Source organism: Populus nigra, chromosome 10 (assembly GCF_951802175.1).
Source record: "Populus nigra chromosome 10, ddPopNigr1.1, whole genome shotgun sequence".
Lineage (NCBI taxonomy): Eukaryota > Viridiplantae > Streptophyta > Magnoliopsida > Malpighiales > Salicaceae > Populus > Populus nigra.
Window position 1 is genome coordinate 6,421,673 of NC_084861.1, and position 20,504 is coordinate 6,442,176.

Here is a 20,504-nt window from a genome sequence, read left to right on the forward strand (position 1 = left end):
TAAATTCAATTCACAAAAACTTTATTTTTTTTAAAAAATCCATGATCTTAAGCCTTTATATTTTTAAAATCAACAATTAACACAAATTAATATAAATTATATTAAATGATAAGGAAAAAATATATAATATACATTTACATGTTGAGCGTGGATGGTAATAGTTGCAGTACAACAGAGAGCTTCCTCGCCCGAGTTGCAGGGAACAAGGTTACACTCATGTTCTGAGTGTGGAATTAACAAATGTAGATTAATATTAAAATATTGTTACTGTTATATATAATATTTTTTTTGATTTTTTTAAGTATTTATATTAAAAAATATAAAAAATATTAATTTATTGTCATTTCAATGCAAATATATTTTTAAAAAACATAAAAAAATAAAAGTTATCAAATTCTCGAATAAATATTAAAAACACGAATAAAATTGGAGAGATGAAATGGTGACTGCACCTTGTCCCTCTTTCTTGGTTGCACTCGTGCATAAAATTAACCCTGCAGATGCAACTATACACCCGAGTAGTTTCTATACATAGTCTGGACAAAAAGTTACCTGCTTCCATGGATGGTTAATTTTTAGACAAAGTATGTGTTTGGTATTGTGGTAGTGGTTGTGGTTGTGGTTTGAAAAAAATAGTTTTATAAAAAGTATTTTTAATTGAGGTTGGTTTGAAAAAATAGGTGTTTGGTTAAAACTGTGGTTGAAATTGAGGTTGAAAAAAAATAGTTTAATATGTTTGGGTAAGAATACTTTTGAAATTGAGGTTATAAAATAATTTTAAAAAATATATATTAATATTGATAGTTTTAAATTTAAATATTGTAGAATTAATTACTCATATTAAATTATGAAATAAGTAATACTTTATATAAAATATTTTTTATTATTCCATTAAACTATTTAATAATACAATTAAATAAAATATTATCATGTATAAAATTGATATTACAGTGCGAGTAAATTTAATTTACTCTATACTAATTTTTCGGTAAAAATATTTGTTCATATCACAGTGCAAATAAATTTAATCTACTTTAAACTATTTTTTTAAAAAAAAATATTAATAAAATTAATACACACTAAAAAAAAATTGTTTTAACAGTGCAAGTGAATTGCACTGTTCACGTGAACAATGCAATTCTCCTGCACTGTTCACTTGAACAGTGTACCGTGTACACTGTGCATGCTAATTGCACTGTTCACTGTTCAGTGAACAGTGCAATTAGCATGCACAATGAATGAAAAGCATGATTTTCCTGCTTTTCATTTTTAATATTTCAGCCGCAAAAAACACGTGGGACTCAGGCACAGTAAATCAAGTTTTTTCATTACCAAACAGCTGCCAACTGCGTTTTAATTAAAACGCAGCCGCGGTCGCGTAAACAAACGGACCCAAACTCATAAAAGTCCCCAACCTTCAAGATTAGTTTAGTTTAAGTCCCCACACTATTTTTTCCTCTCAACCAGGTTCTCATCTTATCAATTAATTTTTAAACACATTCTTCCATTATTTTTAGTCAACAAAACTATCAAGTAATTACAAAAAGTTAAGATGATTTTTCTCTTTCCATAAAAAAATAAAATTCTCTAACATCCTTGATTTTTTTATTTTATTAATATGGTTGTTCGGGTTAACTTACGCGTACCTCGACTAATTCTATGGACCCTTGATTTTAATAGCACATGTTGTAGACGAGGCTATATAAAGAAATACAAAATATTTATATTTTTTTTTTCATGGTCTATTCAATATGATGTGAGAGGTTTTAGTAAATTCATGGTTTTCCAATAAAAATAAAGAGAATTTTTCAGACTAGACCGGTCCTCCAACTTTTACCTTAAACGGTAAATGTACGGGTAGATGCTCCATTGAGTCAAAAAATGATGGAGGGAATATCATCTCAAGTTTGCATATTGTCTCCACAATATTCGTTTCAAGCCTCTCAATGTGATCAACATTCAACTTGCTGAAGCATATATCTCTGAAAAAATGACTGATCTCTGTTAGTGCATCCCATATCCTCTTTTGCAACAAATCAGGAAAAGCTAATGGGATGAGTGTTTGCATAAACACATGGCAGTCATGACTCTTCATTCCATATAATCTGCATTCCTCGGTATTAACCAGCTTTGATATGTTCGAGGCATGTCCATCTGGAAAACACAGACTCTTAAACCATTTGTAGACTAGTAGTTGTGTATTTTTCTCTAACACGAAGCTTGCTCTTGGTTTTGCGACCCGTGACCTAATCGAGATAAAATCAGGGATCTAATTGAGATTACCCCAGTAGGATGGGGACTTGTTTCATTTTGGAGGTTTGCTTTTTTTTTTTTTTTTTCCTTTCCTATTAGCAGTATTTGTTTTGTTCCCATCAGGCCCCATACATGGACTGTACGGCCCTGTGATGTCGGTCGAAACGCAAAAAGGCCAATGAAGCAAATCCGGCCCAACTAATCCTAAAGGTGACGCCGGCCCAGTAAAACATACTCGTGGCACACTGATCAACAACTCTACTGATCCTCCCCAAACAAAAAGTTTCTCTCCGTCTAGGGTTCCTGATTTACCGGACGTAGCCATGGCTATGCAAGCAGGAGTCAGCGTCTCTAGAATCCTCATCCTCGCCGGAGCAGGTAATAACTATTATAAATCTCTGATCAGTCATGTATACTTGCACAGCTGTATTTGACTGACCTTTGCTTGCTCTGTTGTTTACAAGGATATACCGGTACGGTTATGCTCAAAAACGGTAAATTATCAGAATTATTGGGTGAACTTCAGGTAATTTGTTATTGCATTATTATTATTATTATTATTATTATTTGGTTTAAAGAATACCTAGTTTCTCTCCGTTTTGATCTGATAGTTTGCAGCTTAGTTAAATTTACCCATGTATGTGTTAGCTGAAAATGAGTGGAGATTAATATTTAATTTTTCTTAATAGAAATAAATAAAAATTGATTTCTATGTAAATTCTGGTAACTAAATGTGTAATTGTGTTTGATAGTCCTTGACGAAGGGTATGGGAAAATCCGGGGAACAATCTGATGGTGATTCTGACTACTCTGATGCCATTGCCCAACAGGTAATAAGGATTTCCAGTTTAATTTAAATAGTGAATTATATAATATTACACTGCATGTAGTTGTAAATAATTTCTGTTTTGAAATTCCCTACAGGTGCGTCGGTTAGCAATGGAAGTTCGACAACTGGCCTCTGCACGGCAAATAACAGTTCTCAATGGGAATTCTGGCCAAATGGGTATCCTCTACTGTATTTTATATTTAATGGAAATTTGAACAATCTTTTCTTTTTCCCTTTTCCTTTCAGTACATAACCAGCATTAGGTTATTTTTTTACTGGCTTGCAAAATGTTCTGTTTTAGGCTTTTGGTACTAGTGATGAACTATTCTTTTGATTATTTCATATGGTGGTTTACTTTCTCATCAGATTTTAATCCCTCCTGCCTGGTACAGGTAACCTCACTGGTCTTATAGCTCCAGCTGCCACCTTGGGGGCATTGGGTTATGGTTACATGTGGTGGAAGGTATCTACTTAAATACCATTGCATTATCTTGTGTTTTCTTGTATCAAAATGTCTTTTCATATGCCCAAAACTCTTATTTTTATTATTTATCTTATTTAGTTTTATGTAGCCCTACGATGAAGTTAGGTGCTTTCAGGATGCTAATGTTTTTTTCCTTGTTGACAACTAGGGTCTAAAATTCTCAGATTTTATGTACGTAACAAAGCGTAGTATGGCAAGTGCTGTTTCAAACTTGACAAAACATTTGGAGCAAGTATCTGAGGCTCTGTCTGTAAGTGCTGCTTCATTGATGATTTTTTTTGAGGGGTGGGGGCTAGGATGTGGATAACGTGAAAAAGTAGATCACATTGTGCTTCCATTAAGTTATACATGTGCCAATCCATGTTGAAGAATAAAAGTAGTATGCAACCAGCCAATTGGTGTAGATGATGAACTTTATTTGCTGTTGATTTTTCCACCGACTAGTTTCCCACTGTGTTTGTGTGGGCAATCTGCTATTCTCTATTTCTAAGTTTTTTTCCTCTCCTTTTTTCTTCTGGATTGGTTACATGAATTCTTGTTGATAATAATCGTGTAAAAGCTGATAGAAATTTTTTTTCTTGTATTGTGCTATCAGATCAGGCTGCATTTTTAGCAGAATTTTGCATTCCATTGAATTTTTTTGCGTGGATGCAATGGATTCATTTAATTAATAAGCTTTTTTCTCATTGGAGGAAGGCTTTCCTGGTTTTTTGTTTGTTTTATTTAATGCTAATGTAAAATCATAATAAGTTAGTTTTTAGTAGATAAAGTCTTATGAATATTTTTTGGAAAGGATATTTACACCTCCTAGTAATTAGAAAAGCTTCAATTAGAATTCATACTTCCTAGCAATTGAGAAAGCATGGTTGTCAACCCTCCTAATCATCAGTCAAGTCACCATGCCTTGCTCCACCTAATTGATAGATTTGTATTTTGTACATGTAAGTAGAACACTTGTCAATATTAAACGTTGGTGCTTTCATTTTATTATATTATTATGATATGATTATGATTATGGATCTCATATGATGTATGGTCGGTACCCGTCCCTTTTTTCTTCTTTACAGAGTGTGACATGTGAGACTATAGGGTGAACTCTTCTGAAAATAATTCAAAACATAGCAATTCTTGATTTTATTATGTTGGCATGTCAAGTTATGAGTTGATTATTCTTTTGGCTGGCTGGCTGACATTGTCATGTTTTCCATTTATGCTGTTGTGTTTATGTATATATTCTTTTGCTAGACTGCCAAGACGCATTTAACACAGAGAATACAACTTTTGGATGATAAAATGGAGAGTCAAAAGGAGATCTCAAAGGCAATTCAAAATGACGTAAGAGAATATGTCTCTCTTTGCCCCAGCACCTTAATTTGTGAATGAATGACCAGGTTTATTTGTTTTGATTGACCTCATCATCAAATGTGTCATCCTTAGTTTTGGGAAACTGTATGAAGCTGCATATAGAAGCATTTAAATGCAATAATTGAAATCCTGATTCTGGCTAGCTTTCTTGTTAATTGATACACCTGTTGAAGGATTTGATTTCACTGAAATTGTTTTTCAAGCAGTAAACTTTATTTTATGTGCATCTTATGTGCTGAAAGCCTAGTTGCATGTAAACTTTTTTTGTTAATGAATAACCTAGTGTGATATATCAGCTCATTTAGCTATTATTTAGAACTTATTATATCTTCCTTATTAATTGAAAATACAGTCTCACTTTCGACTGATTTCTATGATATTATAGGTAATATAAGGTAATTACAGAGCAGTCCCTTGCAATCCAAACATTTATCTGTGATATGATCCTAACGTGTCTTTTTTTACACAGGTCAATGCTGCCTCTGAAAATCTTACACAAATTGGTTCTGAGTTATGGCAGTTGCAGTGTTTAGTATCTGGTTTGGTAGGGTTTGCCTAATGATAATCCCTCATTTTTTTGGCTTTGCTAGCTCTGACTTTCTTTGTCAATATATATATCTCATATTCTCAAACTCACGTATCTGCACACAACCCTATTCATCCGATTGAAGCACCAAAAACACTGACGATGTGCTTTATGAAACCTTCTTATTTGTTCCATTTCCATTTGAAATAGGAAAAGAAGAAAAAAGTTCAATAATAATGAAGGGTTGAAATGGCTCAATTTTTTTATTGTAATTGGGTATGTTTGTCTTTGTTTCTCTGCCCCTTCTCTGAATTCATTACAATCTGTTCTTTTTGCAGGATGGAAAGATAGGTTCATTGGAGGAGAAACAGGTGAACCAACACTTAAACATAAACATTTTTTCAATTTAAATTGAAAACCATATCTAATTCTATATATCCATGTGTTGCTGGCATTTCTATAACATGCTGAGGTTTGCTGAACATCTTTCCCCATGAAAAGTTTGCATTATCTGGTTTATTTATCTCATTTTTTTGGAGTCACAAGAATATTAATTGTTAAGTACATGCATCACAGATTGGACACGTTTTGTGTCAAAGATGTTTGAATGAATGTTTGTTATGTTGAAGTGCACCATAAGTCGTAAACACTGAATATTTTTGTGTGATATTCTTCGTGTTTGCTCAAGGAATTGAAAGTTGTATTTTGAGCATCTGTGATGCCTTTAATAACTGAAATGATGTTTACATGCCATTGAAACTTTTGGTGGATGAACAAACCTTTTCTTGTTCCAAAATCTTGTTAAGAGTTGAAAGTAATAATCCATGAGTTGTGGGTGCTCTGATAGTCAGATGAGTATTTGAATTTTCTTTTGCTATGGTTTTTCATTGTGTGTGTTTGTTACTTAATTTTGAGGCCAACCAAAAGCTGGAAGCATTCTCTTAACCTCTTTATTCGTTTATTATATAGATTGATTGTAGTTGCTTATGATAAAATGGTTGCTTCCTAAGCAGGCATAGTGAGATAACTCACCAGTGTTTTATGCCTTTAAATTGCATAAATGGGCGGTTCTTGTTGTCTGAGCTCCTGTTTGTATTATTGCTAATGTACTGGTTCAATTGTATGGTGACAGGATATTGCAAATATGGGTGTGATGTACCTGTGCAACTTTGTTGGTGGCAAAAAAGCAAAAATGCCTAAAGCTCTAGAGGTTGGAAATAGTATTTAATGCATTTGGTGATTTTTTAATTCTATGCATCTGATTTTTACATTAGAAGTGGTTAATGGGCATTGTAAACAAATCATATTGCCTGCATGAATTAGCACATTGTAAAATTTTGCTCTCACCACCATCCAGAAGTGGAGGTTTTGGACAAGGGAAGGCAGTATTAGTTTTCATTAACCTGTCTTATCAAACCTCCAATTACCTAAGTCTAGTTTTATATCTGACAACTTCAGCTTTCTGTATCTTGCAGGATCAGTTCAAACCTTCAGGAAGAACTCGTGCTTCACTCATGTACTCTGAAGTCCCAAGTTTGACGGTATCTTTCTTATTTAATGAATTGAATTTAAATTTCTGTGTCTTTGTTCTCCCTTATTTGCACACAAGTGTACCAATACCCTGATATAGATTAGCTGAAGTTAGGTATGCAGCTTGGCTGCAGATTTACAGTTTGATCCTTCAGCCACTACATGCTAACTGGCCTGGAAACTGTCATTTTAATACGTAATCATGTCCCTCTAAGCCACACTTGAATCCCAGAACATTTTAATACGTAATCATGTCCCTCTAAGCCACACTTGAATCCCAGAAAAGAGAGCAAACAAATGTAACTGTATGTTGCATGCTTTGAACCAGGCCATATCTGCTTTCTGGTCTGTTGGCACTGCTTATTTAAGGTAACAGGAAATCTTTATGCTTAAAACATTGAGGATTTGGGCTGAGAATTTTAGGTGACAATAAAAATGCATTTTGTTCACTGAGTATAGCCTGGACTAGAATTTGATGCCTCTCTCAATCCTGACAGGGTCTAAAGGAGCTTGCAGACGATATATCTCAAACCTTCGGTGAGCCAGCCACTGATGCTATTCTGCAAGATGGAACTGATAATCTGGAAGACCAGCCAAGAATCCCACGTATTGATCAACCGAGAGCTCTGCTCAGGTTTTTTCCCAACATTTTCAAGTTTTAAATGCTAATAATCTGCTAGAGTAGCTTGTGCATGTGCATAAACAGTATATTGGGATGGATTTCTTTGTTGCAGGCAAAACAATCAGTTATTTACTGTTATTTTTCATAGTTATCTGAAAGGAAAAATAAGAATGATCATATTTTGTGCTCTCTAACAACTAGTGAGAAACTTTTAGGGTGGGTCTGTTTCCACACCTCCAATATCTAAATTTACGACAACACCATTAATAAGGTGTTTGTAAGGGGAATAATTAATTGACTTTTATATAAGTTTGCCAATTCCCATGATATCTATACAGTTTGAATTGCACCCAAATGGTTGCAGTTGTTGAAGAATTGGATGTTACAAATTGAATCGCACCTAGACTTTTGTTACTGTCTTCCCTCCCTCTGCTTTCTTCTTACCGGTTGTGATAGGGACGCAGCTCCTCATTTTTTCTCCGCTCTTGAAGGGATTTTAGTCCAACAACTACTATGAGATTAGGCATTCTTTTAGAAATATTTTTAAATTTCGAATATCTGTTTCCCTGAATCTCCCATCTGGTGACCAATATTGCTGGAGTTATAGTGTTGGACTGCACTGTTTTGCCCCTTTGGTGGGTTTTTGCATATGAAGGACTAAAGAAATGAACTTAATGGTGAGGCTTTAGCTTGGTGATTAAAAATAAAGGTGTTATTGCTGGTGGCTTCAGAACTCTGGTGTTAGAAAATTTTCTTTCGAATCTTTTTTCCCATATTTTTTTAACCCTACACCTTTGAATTAATTGATGATGATCTTAGTCTCTTTATCTCATAGGTGAAGTATTTCGAATTGTTCTGGTGTTACTGGTGGGTAATTAATTTGTCTTTTTGCATAAAGGGGGGATTAATTTGGCTATTTGTAGAAAGGGATGAAGGAGGAGTGACCCCAGGAGAGGATAGGGAGTGTTTGGATGCTTAGCTGGAAAGAATCTAAAGAAATAAATGTGGGTCTCATTATTATTTTTTCTTGGATTAGATTTTGGTGGCGTGGAGATAGAATTACCCAAACTTTATTGGTGGAAAAACTTTCCTTGTACCAAATCCGTGTTTGGGTTCTGAAGTCGTCAACCCATATACCACATATCATAACTTAGGAGCATATATACCCTGTTTCCTTAGTATGTTAACGGACTATGGTGGTTGGTGATTAAGCTTGAGGTTATGTCTCACTCACTGAGCTGGTGCTTTCTGGTAGGAAAGGTGGTGATAAAGCTTCTGGGTTGTGTTTCATCTTGTTGCTCATAATTATGTGTTTCTCTGAAATATAATGTTGAAATGCCATGCCCCTTCTTTCTTCTTGACGTGCAATTCTGTTGCTTACAGTTTTGTTCTGCACGGTTTGCCATTTGCAGGTTTAATTCTGCCAGGTGTTGATTGCAATATCCTTGACGCGACCCAGCTGCATCTTTGCAACATGCTCGTTGATTATTTATGTACAAATAAGGACATTTTCCACTACACTGAGCAACTTGATCACTCAAATGATGGTTGATTTCTCATGGTAGATTCCCTCTGTAGGTTTCTATTTGAAAATAGACGCTGCTCTGCTTTGGAAATTTAATAAACAAAAGCAGTCTGTTTATAGTACAATGTGTATTTTATCGTAATTTTTTATTTGTTGCAAGTGTTATGGAAACAACCCGTAGGCGTGTAAAGTATGGAATTTTGACTTATAAAATAGGCTTGTTATGAGAATGGTGTACGCCCTTGCGTGCCTGTTTGGGACATGAGAATTTTATGTTACCTCAGAAAGTAAAAATGATAAAGTATTTGTTGCTGTTCTCAAGTGTATTTGACATTCCAGGGATGTGTGATTTTCTCCGTTAGTTCTTTGTCCGTTTCCACTACTTTAAGCTGCTAAAAATAAGTCCAACAACCTTATTTTATTTGTTTCAGCCGAGTCCTTTAATTCCTAGCATTAAAAATTGATCAAATTTAGATTCCTTGGGCTTCAAATTTGAATTTGTAATTATTTTCTTGGTTTTGATCAACCGTGAATAGCATTTTTTGGTGCCATGGACTATACTTTTCTTTAATGAATTTTTTATTGTGGTTTTTATAAGTTTTTGTCTCCTTGTTCACTATAATTGATTATGAAGAATTTATTATTTTCACAAGAGTATTGGAGGAGATGGCATCTATCATTTATTTATTTTCAAGTGCAATTTATGGTACATATTAATAGATTAGTTCAGATGTATTGCCACCATGCAAGGATGAGAAAGAAGGAAGCCGGAATCTCTAGTTATGGGAAACGAAAAGGCATGCTCATCGCTTCATTCCAAAGAGATCGCTTCATTATATTGCATGGTGGCAACGTACACGTCTCTCCTCCCTGCTCTAAGCACGGCAATGAATCGTCATATGAAGTGCCCATGTGAGGTATGAAGCTGAATCCGTCGTGGAATGCCTCCCCAGTAATGATGTTGCCTATATGTCGAAGGTTTTTCGAATCATTTTCTTCGTAGGTTGTGTTCAAGTTCTGCTCCACAAGCTCTATAAATATTGAAGATTTAAGGAGGAGGCTAAGAGCGGTTGGGGAAGATGACTTGGTGAGAAGCCTAACGGGAAGTTTCTTCCTTTGGAAAATGACCTCGTGTTTAGGGGTGTTTAAACTATTCATTAAAGAAGGGTCCATCCGGGGAATGGATAGCTGGGTTGGTTTCTCTCTAGGAAAGTGGTTGGAGAAGGTTGTCATTGGCAGGGGCTCTGAAGTTGGTTTTGATTCTTGAGGTGCAGCAGGACTGGCTTCTGGCTTCAGCCACCTGATGAACGTGTACTGAAATCGAAGCTGGTTACAGCATTGGTCCCTCTGTATTCAATGGCTGCTATATCATAGGCATGAGCAGCTTCTTCCTGGGAACCTACAGTAGGAGGAAACATCTCTTAAGCTAGCTTCTCCTGTTATTGTGAGAATGCTCAAGAACAAACCTTCTTAAGGAGGCTAGGTATTCTTCTTTGGTGACCGTTTTCATTCTTTCAATCTCTTTCTCATAGTCAGACTCCTGTTACAAATGATCACACAGAAATCAACATAAAATTAAGATCTTATTCTAGCTCCATAAATAACCAAATATCTAATGAGGGATTTACATATAAAAATGTTTGGTTTTTTTATCTGATAAATTGATAATATTTACCGGAAGATCTGTGAAAGTTGACGTTCCCCAGTACTTGAGAGCAGCTAAATCATATGCTCTTGCGGCGGATTCTTCTTCATCATAAGCTCCTGCTGCATTTGCAGAAGTTCTCGAAGGTTAATTAGCTTTATTTTTCTCTAGAGACAACTAAGATTGATTTGAACCAGAAAGCGGAGCGCTCACCAATATAAACTGCTCAGAGAAAAATGAAGTTGAGATGCAACCAGATGACTAAAGCGATCGTGATCAGTAATCAAGTAGTGGCAAGAGCTGCGGTCGAATCACCAAGTGGCCGTTGCTGCTGCTGACAAATTTGTTGATTATTGCAGCTTAATGCAAATGTAGAATGGTCTCTCCGCCGTCTTTTAATACAATTACTTGTCTCCGCACCGCTTCTTTCTTCTTCTATCATGCACAAGCGACGCCTTCCTGGGCTTATGTGATCACCAATATTCCCTGTCAACTCCATCTTTGTCTACAGTAACAGGACTCTTCAGGGAAAATCGAGAGCGACAAAAAGACCAGACTCGATTAATATGTTTACAAAACTAATGAATGAAGTATTTATAAGCATGTTCGTTTGTTTGTTTTGAGCTGTAACAACTGCTCATATGCTTCATGAGCACCCACCCCAGACAATATCCTCGGTACCATCACTTTTCAAAAATTCTGCCAAGAATTTTTGCAGTAGTACTTGAAGAAGTACGTTGATTAGCAGACAGCACAATAGCAGTTTTGTTAATGAATGGCAGGAAAGGTGGAATGCAGGCCTAAGAACTCCAAAAACGTAAATATAGAATTAAAAAAGTATAAGATTACTAAGAAGGATGACATATTATATTTTATTTCCTCTTTTATGAAATTCAGTGTGAATGTTTAGCAGCAAATTGTATCGCTATTCATTAACAGCATAACAATATGCTATTAATGAAACATTTTCCTTGAAATTATCACAAGGATCGTACTCAAGTTTAACAGCATCTTTTAACCCTTAATTTAGCTGCTGGAAATGATCAGAAATGCACTGAATTTAAGCTAAATGTCCTGGTTTAAATACCCTAGATTAAATTTCTGGTCCACAGTTTGGATTTAGGGATGATCAGCTGATAATTTTAATATATTAAGCCTAGCTCGGACAAAAGGTGAATTTGGCTTTACTTACAGTAAAGCTTCCTAATTGCCTTTTAGATTTTTGTTTTCTTAACGCATTCTCTTCACTTGTTTATTCTTTCTTTTGGCCTGTTCATTCATGGGATTCTTCCTCAGAGGTACAGTGTTTTCCGTTGAAATTAGAATTTTTTAATTATTTTAATATACTAATATCAAAAATATATTATTTAAATATATTTTAAAAAATAACAATTACAGTATTCTGGCATGTTTATTTTATAGGAGTCTCCATGGCTAAATTTGGAAAAGTGGTTTCTTAATTGACGGCGGTGTTTTTCATGGAATCTAACTTCATTTAATACTAATATATTTCATGGATAGTTTAGGTTTTATCGGGTTCGGGTATAAATAATAAAAATAAAGTTGGGTTTTCAGGGGGTAAAACCGTAAAAGATACTGCTCTACCTCTACCCGACCTCAAATTCAACCCACACTCAACTCGAAATTTATTTGTGTTCATGAAGTTGAAGAGAATTAAATCTTAAATTATAAAATGCACACATATACTATAATTTAATACATAATAAAAATGAAAAGAAAAAAAATGAAAGAACAGGATTAAATAAACGACAGCAAAATTAAGCAGTCTCTCACTCTGGCTTGCTTTTCTTATTCATTTTTGTCCGTACCGAGCTCACTCTCACTCTCTCTCTCTCAGTCTAACAACACGTTCACTTCAAGCAAACTCGAAAATATATGCATACATTTCTATATCCGCTATATATATCAGCAACATGATCAGGCTTTAATTATGTCTGCAGAGGAGTTGATGGAAGACGTAAAATTTCTAACAAGGCTTTCCCTTAAAGCAGCTAAGTGAACCAGAAAATCGAGTTAGCCTGGTCACAAATGTTCCTGGTTTCGATTTCATCACGTGAAACCTTGAGATCCGCCTGCTTGAAGTGATAGGACTCCCGGATTGAACAAAGAATGCTCCGTTCATCATGAGATCATTGTCAGATCTCCAATTCCAATTCTTCCACTCGCTCTCCACTGCGTAATCCCTCTTGGTCACCTGCATAAACGTACGTAAAACAATTAATTAGCATGAAGAAAATTCAATTGATCACCAAGCATTTGGAAGTTAAAAAACTACCTGAAGGGCACTGGAGGAGAAGGATATAATATCTGGTTATATACATACCTCCTTAGCAAAAGTATTATTAGGAGCAATAAATCGATTGCCCTGACTGACGATGGTAGGGTTGTGGCTTCCACCAATGGCATACATCATCCAGTGGGTGTAGTCATTGTTGACCACGTGGAAGAAACCCCATCTGCACCTAGGCATCCTCTGAACCAATCCCCTACCAAAGTGGTTGAATGCAACTGTAATTTGCATTATAGAATCACCCGAGTAGCTATCACTTGCACCGAACAACATCACCTGCATGAGAAATCATTGGTTATTATCAACCAGAGATCTATTGAAATGAGGAAAACATTTAAGAGTTGATTTAGTAAACAGCTAAAGTCATTTAATAAGGTGACCGTCTTCCTTATTTTCCAGATTACATTCTAATCAAGAGTCAAATACTACAAGATAAAGAATTTAAGTCTCATGTTACCTCATTGTGGCGAGTGAAATGGCTGTTCGAAATGGTGATGGCATTTGATCCCATGATGACATCGATAAGCCCGTCTTGGCAGTTGGACATGGAAACGTGATCGATCCAAATGTTAGAGGATCCAAAGATAGAAATCCCATCTCCGTCGCTTTTAGTTCTGAATCCATAGTGGTCTACAGAATCCCTGACGAGTCCACCACTTCCGATAACGATGTCATGAATGCGAAGGCCATGAATGATCACATTTTGTACAAATTGGAGAGTAATACCAGCACCATAAGCAATATGCACTTTGGCTCCCCTGGAATCAATGGTTTTGTTACTAGCTACCATCAGCTCCTGGTTGAGTCTGATTACCATACTACCTGAAAAGATTATCCAAAGGGGTTCTTTTTGAATCACAGCATGGCGTAGGGTTCCAGGTTTGGGGTTAAGCATGTCATTGTCTGAGGCATCTGTCACAACGTAAATCTTTCCATACTTTCCCCCGACAGTTTTGTGGCCAAAGCCAAGGACGCAATCAGCTAGCTTTTGTCGATGACTGGCCCAATTCGGGTCACACCGCCAGCATCGATCAATTGGGTTTGTGGCCATGCATCTTCCGCCTCTTTTCCCTTCTAGGCTCCTTCTAGTGCTGTTGGTCTCCGTCATGACCCTGAAAAAAGAAAGAAGACGTGGGAACCCTTTTTGCATGGCGTGTCTATGAGCTTGGAGTTAATTTGTCGTATTAGTTAATGAAATTTGGATATTTAATTCAATCAGACTCACTTGTTAACCTGGAAGTTAAACTGGTTGGTGACGTTCATGGGATCCGGGTAGAAAGCCTCCTGGGCGGCTTTAAGGGCTTCATCGGCTTTCTTCTTCCAGTATTCATCGAATTCACCAATATGGCCTTGCAGAGTTGGAACGAATGCCGCAAGTGACACAAAAAGGGAGAAAAAAAGGAAATGGCCATTGAGAGTTCGCATTCTTCTTGTATATGTAGAAGATCCCCCCTTTCTGCTCTCCTTAATTAATTTATCGTTTGCAAGATGTAGTTTCCCACGTGAAGCCTGGGTCCTAAGAGCAGCCAGCTACAACCTGTTTCGGCGAGCTGAGACACAGGACCAAGTATATTTCTTTCCCGATCAGATCAGAGTTAAATAGTCTTTTATGACTGGGATTTCTTGTCGTCCTCGCACAACTAAATTTAGGCTCTGCAACAATAGAGGTCATTAAGGTTGAGTTTGGAGACAAATAAGGCTGGCATTTTGGAGAACCAGTACTTCTGTAGAAACGATAATAGTATATTAACATCTAAATTAAAACTGTCTCTTAACTCTCCTATTTCTATGGTATGTATTTTCCATAGCCAAATTTCTAGATTTCTTGGCTTTTTTAGTATCTTGATTAATACTGTATGATATATGATTCAAAAGCGTTGTGCAGTACTTACAAGTAGCGGCAGAAGGTCGGAAACTAAACTTGGAGAAAGTCTGTAGTGATCGAGTCAATATCTGTGCCTACAATACTCTGATCTTAATTAGAGACTAAATTACTTGTTATATAGAAGTTCTAAGCCATATATACTTTAGAGACTCCTTAAATATATAAATCTACACACATACACACATACATGAACTGTTACAAATTGCGTATATTCATGAACTCCTAATTAATGAATGACTCCAGGATGCTTCTTAATTACTATTTCAAACGTTTTCCTTTAATATGAAAAATCTACAATAGTCCAAGTTGCTGGAATTAAAATCAGGAACGAAGAACAAAAACAAAATAAAACAGCAAACAAAGTGTATAGACACTGTTTTTAAAGACATTTCATCAACAAAAAACTATATCCAAGGATTCAACAGGTTGATGCATCAAAAAATTCAGACTCGGGTTTTTATTTTTGTTATGCATAATATATTATTTTATTTTTTTAATAAATGAATATTTTATTTTTTTAATATGAGATAGAAAGCTTTATTTGTACTTTATATTTATTAAAAAAAATAGGATAAAAATCTTTTAAAATATTGTTCATTATTTACAACACAAGTTTGTTTCGAAAATTAAGAAACAAACTTTTCTGAAGCTACTGGTTTGGTGTAAGCACCTTTCTCCACGAGTTCCTGGAAATAGTGATCATGACGAAGTCTAAAAAAGGGGCTTTCTAAAGATCGCCGATGGCGTTTTATGCGATTATATATGGAACCCTGCAATATTTTTAGTCAGGTCAGTGGCTGATATTTTATCGTGAAGAATGGTTGGTGGAAAAAATTGCATTTTATTAGCCAAGCTGCTTTGCTGCGCACTTGGTGTCAAAACTTTCACTACTGATTGCCCGTGTTCACCGACATTCTATAAGATTCATTTGGTTTTGTTCACGACTGAGTTTTAATCTATTTTTTTTATTAAAATTTAATTTTTTTATTTTAAAGTTTATTTTTAATATTTTTCAATTATTATTTTAATATAATGATATAAAAATAAAATTTAAAAAATAAAAAATATATATATTATTTTAATATTTTTCTAAACAAAAATATATTTTAAAAAATAATTATTACCGCACTCTTAAATATTCTTAATTGTATGTTGAGCAAGACTCCTATAAAGGATTTCTAGGTCCTATTCGTCCATGCATCAATGTGAGATGTTTAATCAAGTTCCTTTGCTAATTAGAACATTAATTGTTGATCCTAAAAAAAAATCTTCATTTCTTCTTTCTCGTTGAATAGTGTTGGCAGTCAGAGTAAGAGTTGTTCTTCTTATCATGAGAACTTTCGATTCAGTGCGTGTTCAAGATTATATAAAATTATATTATAAAAAATGTTTTTCAAAATAATTTTTTACTTAAAATATATTAAAAAAATATATCAATGCATTAAAATCATAAAAAAAAACTAAAAACCATTAAATTAATGTTTTTATGCTAAATATACATTTAAAAAACAGTTTTAAATGCAACCCCAAACACTCGCTCAGAGTCACACTACGTTAATGATTTGGTCAACATCCGCCATCGATCATAGCATGAAAGTAAAATTTGAAGTCAAATAATTACTAACTAATTCAAATATTAAGATGCTATAGATGCTATTTTGAAGAGAAAAATTGATAAAATAATATTATAATTAGTACAAATGATTTTTTTTCACAATGTATACTTCAGTGGGAAAAAACCATTAAAAAACCATTTGAAAAGCTAATTGTATTGAAGCGAGAGAAATAAATGCTTTATTTTTTTTTAAGAAGTTTAATGTTATTTTTTTTCATATGACTATATTTAATTAATTTATTTTATTATTAACTCTACTTTGTTGGTTTTTGTTTTAAGAAAATATGTATAAATGGTCTTTTTGGAGAAAAAATACATTTTAGTATTTTATTTAGCATTACCATTGTAACATGCAAAACAGGCATTGAAGAGCCAATATATATATATATATATATATATATATATATTGAACATTACCATTTCTATGTAGAACACCTATTGGAGTTACTCTTACAATTAAACATTCAAAGTTTTAATTACGTGATTGAGTACAATTTTGCAGAATTTCGAATTCTTATATTTGAAAGCATTTTTGAATAATAGACAAATTAAATTAAAATGAGTAAAAATAAATCAAAACCTCAAATCTATGTCATAATATAGGTCTTAATGGATTAGCCCAACATCCAAGCCCAGCCCACTCGCCCAGTTCATCTACTAACTATGTATTTGTAGCATTTGATCTGAGCCATAAATAAAATTCCGACCTTAGCTCAGTTGGCAGAGCGGAGGACTGTAGTGGTTACTGTTATCCTTAGGTCGCTGGTTCGAATCCGGCAGGTCGGACTTCCATTTTAAACCCCGGATTGCAGGAATGAGGTGTAGTTTGGAAAGTTTAAACTTAAAACTGCATTTAAAAATTAATAATTTTCATTTAAACTATTTTTTTATGTTTCTTAAAATGATTAGGAATAACAAAATATTTAAGCTTTGTTTTGAATATATATATATATATAAACTTAATAAAGACTTGTAGCATCAATTATCCTTTTTTTGTTTTTTTCTTTAAGAGATGTTTAATTATAGTGTCTTTCAATATTCAATAATAAAATTATAATCATATATTGTTTTCATATATATAATATGTATATTAAATTTAGAGTAACAATGAAGTAAAACCAAAGTGCTCAAAGTAAAAATAAAAAATAAAAAAATACTTGTTTTTATAGTGAAATTTATGTAAAATATCTAAGCGTAAAACTATGGATATAATAAGAAAATTAGACAAATAAACTGTGTAGAAATATTTTTTATGCATAAGATTTCTCTTTTAGTCGTTGAAAGTAAAAAATCATGCTGTAAGATACAAGCAACGTTATTTGTTTCTTTTTCTATGGTTATATTTATGGAAATATATATTAACAAAAAAACATTTTCTTATCTTTTTTTTAGTCCCTAAAAATCAATAGTTCTTGTTTTGTTTTGTTATTTTCACATCTATAAAAAACATATTTACTTGATTTAAAAAACCTCATAATATATTATCATAAAAACAAATAAAAGCCAAATCTCTAATTCTAATTGAAAACGACTTGTTGCATCTAGTTTCATGTATTTTTTAAGACTCAACACACATACACACACACACACACACTAAATATCGTTTTTATATATACACTATATATCTATACATATAAACATTAATGTTTAGTAAGTACTCGCAAAAGATAACACTTATAGTGTTCAATCAAGTATGAAATTTTTATGCAAGTTTGAAGTATAACGTATTAAATAGATTTAGTCTTTTATGAGTGAGTGAGATATGTTGGTTATTAGGTTAGACTTGATTCGTTCATAATGGATGTGTCTGGTCCAGGTTATTAGAGAAGTTACTAAAGAAAGTAACCGTCTCCTCTAATCATATATAAAGAGACATAACTCATATGGAAAGATGAATGTTTTTCATTTGTTGAATAATCATTTTCTCTTTCTCTCCTCTCATCTTGAACACTCTGCATTACTTTAACGAAATTTATAAAGACATTCGTATTGTGAAATATCACTTTGGTTCTAGTAATTGAAATGACACTGAAATAACAGATTTAAAGATAAGAAAACGAATTCTCACAAGTAAGTTTTCCTTTCCAATCTACATATTAATATTCAATTACACATATATAAGTTTTTTTAAAAGAATTAACATATAGTTTTTTTTATAAATAAATTAATGTAAAATATTATTTTCAATTCAGTTTGAAACATGAAAACTAATTTTAAATTATGGTAGCAATGGAGTAAAATTAAATTAATTATTTTGTTTTTATTGTTTTAATAAAACTTAAGTAAATTGTTCATAACTGATAACACAATATTTATAGATGTTTTACTGCAGTGGTTGTAAATTGTTATTTTTACATTTAACGAAGCAAAATTATATTTTGAAAAGTAATTTAACTTGTGTGTTTGTAAATAACACTATCTTTATAATAGTAGAGTTTCTTTGATGTCAGTAATAAACAAACTATTATTACCGTAATAATTTAAATACTCATGTTTAGATAATACTAAATAGCGTTTTCTATTGTCAACACTTTATCTTATGACTGTAATAAGAATCATAACTGTCTTAGTCATGGTGAAAGACAGTACTATTATCATAGTCAGAAGACATTTAAATTTAAAGTGTACAATAAAATAATTTTAACTTCACTCTAATAAAAGTATATTTGCATAAAAAATAATTATTTTTTTTATTTTGTTTATAGTATTGAGAAAATACATAGATTATACAGCGTAAACATTTCAAAAGATATTACTAAAGCATATTGATTAAGAATAATTCATAAGCTGTGTTTTTCTCAATACAGTATTTTATTTTTAAAAGTTCTTGAAATATTTTATTATTATTATTATTATTATTATGAATATTCGAATAAATTTATATATATCTTAATTAATTTTATAAATTCTAAAGTTAATGATGATGCACCATTAAAAAAGAAACAAGTTTTGAAATATTGATTCTACTGGTAACAAGTCTTTTTTTTTCTTTTCAACATACATATGTCATAACTATTTTACTCATTTAAAATGTAAATATAGTCATTTTAAATCACTGCAGAAAAGTCCAAGATGCTTGACTCGAAAGAATCAAAACTTGTTCCCTTTTCTGATTCGCGAGGACGGAGGAGCTGCTGCGCGCTAGCTATTAAAGGAGAATCTCAGACAATGGCAGCCTGGTCTTGCATTCTCCATGGGCTTTCAGTTCTGGGCCTACTCCCTCGAATACAGCTGGGCAAAGTTTCCTTGAACATTGGATTAAAACACAAACCTCTAAGCATCCCAGCAGAGGACCAGGAATTCCATAAACCTGCAAACTCAATTTTTAAAGCATCATCATCATCAAAAGTTTGTGCAAGGGTACAACACTGACACCTTCTAAATGTCCCATGTGGAGTCTGCTTAATCAAATATTGTACCCGCAGCAGACTTGGGCAGTGAGAAAAGAAAATCCAAAAAATGGACCAACCTCAGGTCATGAAAAGAAACTGAAGCTGGGGTTACCAATCCATCAGGACTCCAGGTCTTTTGACCATGTTCAGCAGTTTTCTTTCTGTTAGCTGTTTGTAATGAGAGTATTTATGGAAGATCAGAACGAGAGAAGGTGCTGTCAAGTCATTGTTTGGCAAAGAGTATTAAGGGCCGGGGTCTGCTAAGTTTGGTGAGGCCAGGAGCGAACTCTTCCATGAACGCATATCTTTAGTGAAAGATGACAGGTTGTAACTTCATCATCAACTACTCTTTGTCAGTTGCCCTTTGCAGGCTCTGCTCTGCCTATAAAGTCCTCTAAATAAACAATAAAACTTCCTTTTTCTGGTACAATCCACATGAAATTGTATTGCATGAGACAGCTTGTTAAACAGTACCCCCCGTGTGTTTTTCCTTCAGTGAGCTAGATTATTCTTTGCCTGACC

The 20,504-nt window shown here is 33.6% G+C and overlaps 2 protein-coding genes, 1 non-coding gene and 1 pseudogene across 3 annotated transcripts; 2 read left to right on the plus strand and 2 right to left on the minus strand.

Annotated features, from left to right (window-relative positions):
- Positions 1–2,472: 2,472 nt before the first annotated feature.
- Positions 2,473–9,447, plus strand: LOC133704178 (uncharacterized). The gene is made up of 13 exons (XM_062128946.1): positions 2,473–2,631; positions 2,718–2,779; positions 3,006–3,083; positions 3,178–3,259; positions 3,475–3,545; positions 3,715–3,816; positions 4,812–4,901; positions 5,401–5,475; positions 5,796–5,828; positions 6,590–6,667; positions 6,933–6,998; positions 7,485–7,621; positions 9,022–9,447. The coding sequence occupies exons 1-13, from the start codon at positions 2,577–2,579 to the stop codon at positions 9,041–9,043; spliced, it is 951 nt and encodes a 316-aa protein (XP_061984930.1). The 5' UTR covers positions 2,473–2,576; the 3' UTR covers positions 9,044–9,447.
- Positions 9,448–9,914: 467 nt separating this feature from the next.
- Positions 9,915–11,278, minus strand: LOC133705245 (AP2-like ethylene-responsive transcription factor At2g41710; annotated as a pseudogene).
- Positions 11,279–12,766: 1,488 nt separating this feature from the next.
- Positions 12,767–14,515, minus strand: LOC133704430 (probable pectate lyase P59). The gene is made up of 4 exons (XM_062129246.1): positions 14,316–14,515; positions 13,548–14,202; positions 13,124–13,366; positions 12,767–12,994 (listed from the first exon to the last, which is right to left on the minus strand). Exons 1-4 carry the CDS (start codon positions 14,513–14,515, stop codon positions 12,767–12,769), a joined length of 1,326 nt encoding a protein of 441 aa, XP_061985230.1.
- A 2,777-nt stretch (positions 14,516–17,292) lies between these two features.
- TRNAY-GUA (transfer RNA tyrosine (anticodon GUA)) lies at positions 17,293–17,376 on the plus strand. The gene is given in 2 exon segments: positions 17,293–17,329; positions 17,341–17,376. It is a non-coding gene; the product is annotated as a tRNA-Tyr (tRNA).
- The last annotated feature ends 3,128 nt before the right edge of the window (positions 17,377–20,504 follow it).

Bases quoted from the DNA above. Each gene is read 5' to 3' on its own strand.
- LOC133704178 (XM_062128946.1), top strand. From the start codon at position 2,577: ATGGCTATGCAAGCAGGAGTCAGCGTCTCTAGAATCCTCATCCTCGCC. The intron at 3,817-4,811 runs GTAAGTGCTGCT...TTCTTTTGCTAG, and splicing joins AAGTATCTGAGGCTCTGTCT to ACTGCCAAGACGCATTTAAC. The intron at 7,622-9,021 runs GTTTTTTCCCAA...TGCCATTTGCAG, and splicing joins CAACCGAGAGCTCTGCTCAG to GTTTAATTCTGCCAGGTGTT.
- LOC133704430 (XM_062129246.1), bottom strand. From the start codon at position 14,515: ATGCGAACTCTCAATGGCCATTTCCTTTTTTTCTCCCTTTTTGTGTCA. The intron at 14,203-14,315 runs GTGAGTCTGATT...TTCTTTTTTCAG, and splicing joins TTTAACTTCCAGGTTAACAA to GGTCATGACGGAGACCAACA. The intron at 13,367-13,547 runs GTAACATGAGAC...TTTCTCATGCAG, and splicing joins ATTTCACTCGCCACAATGAG to GTGATGTTGTTCGGTGCAAG.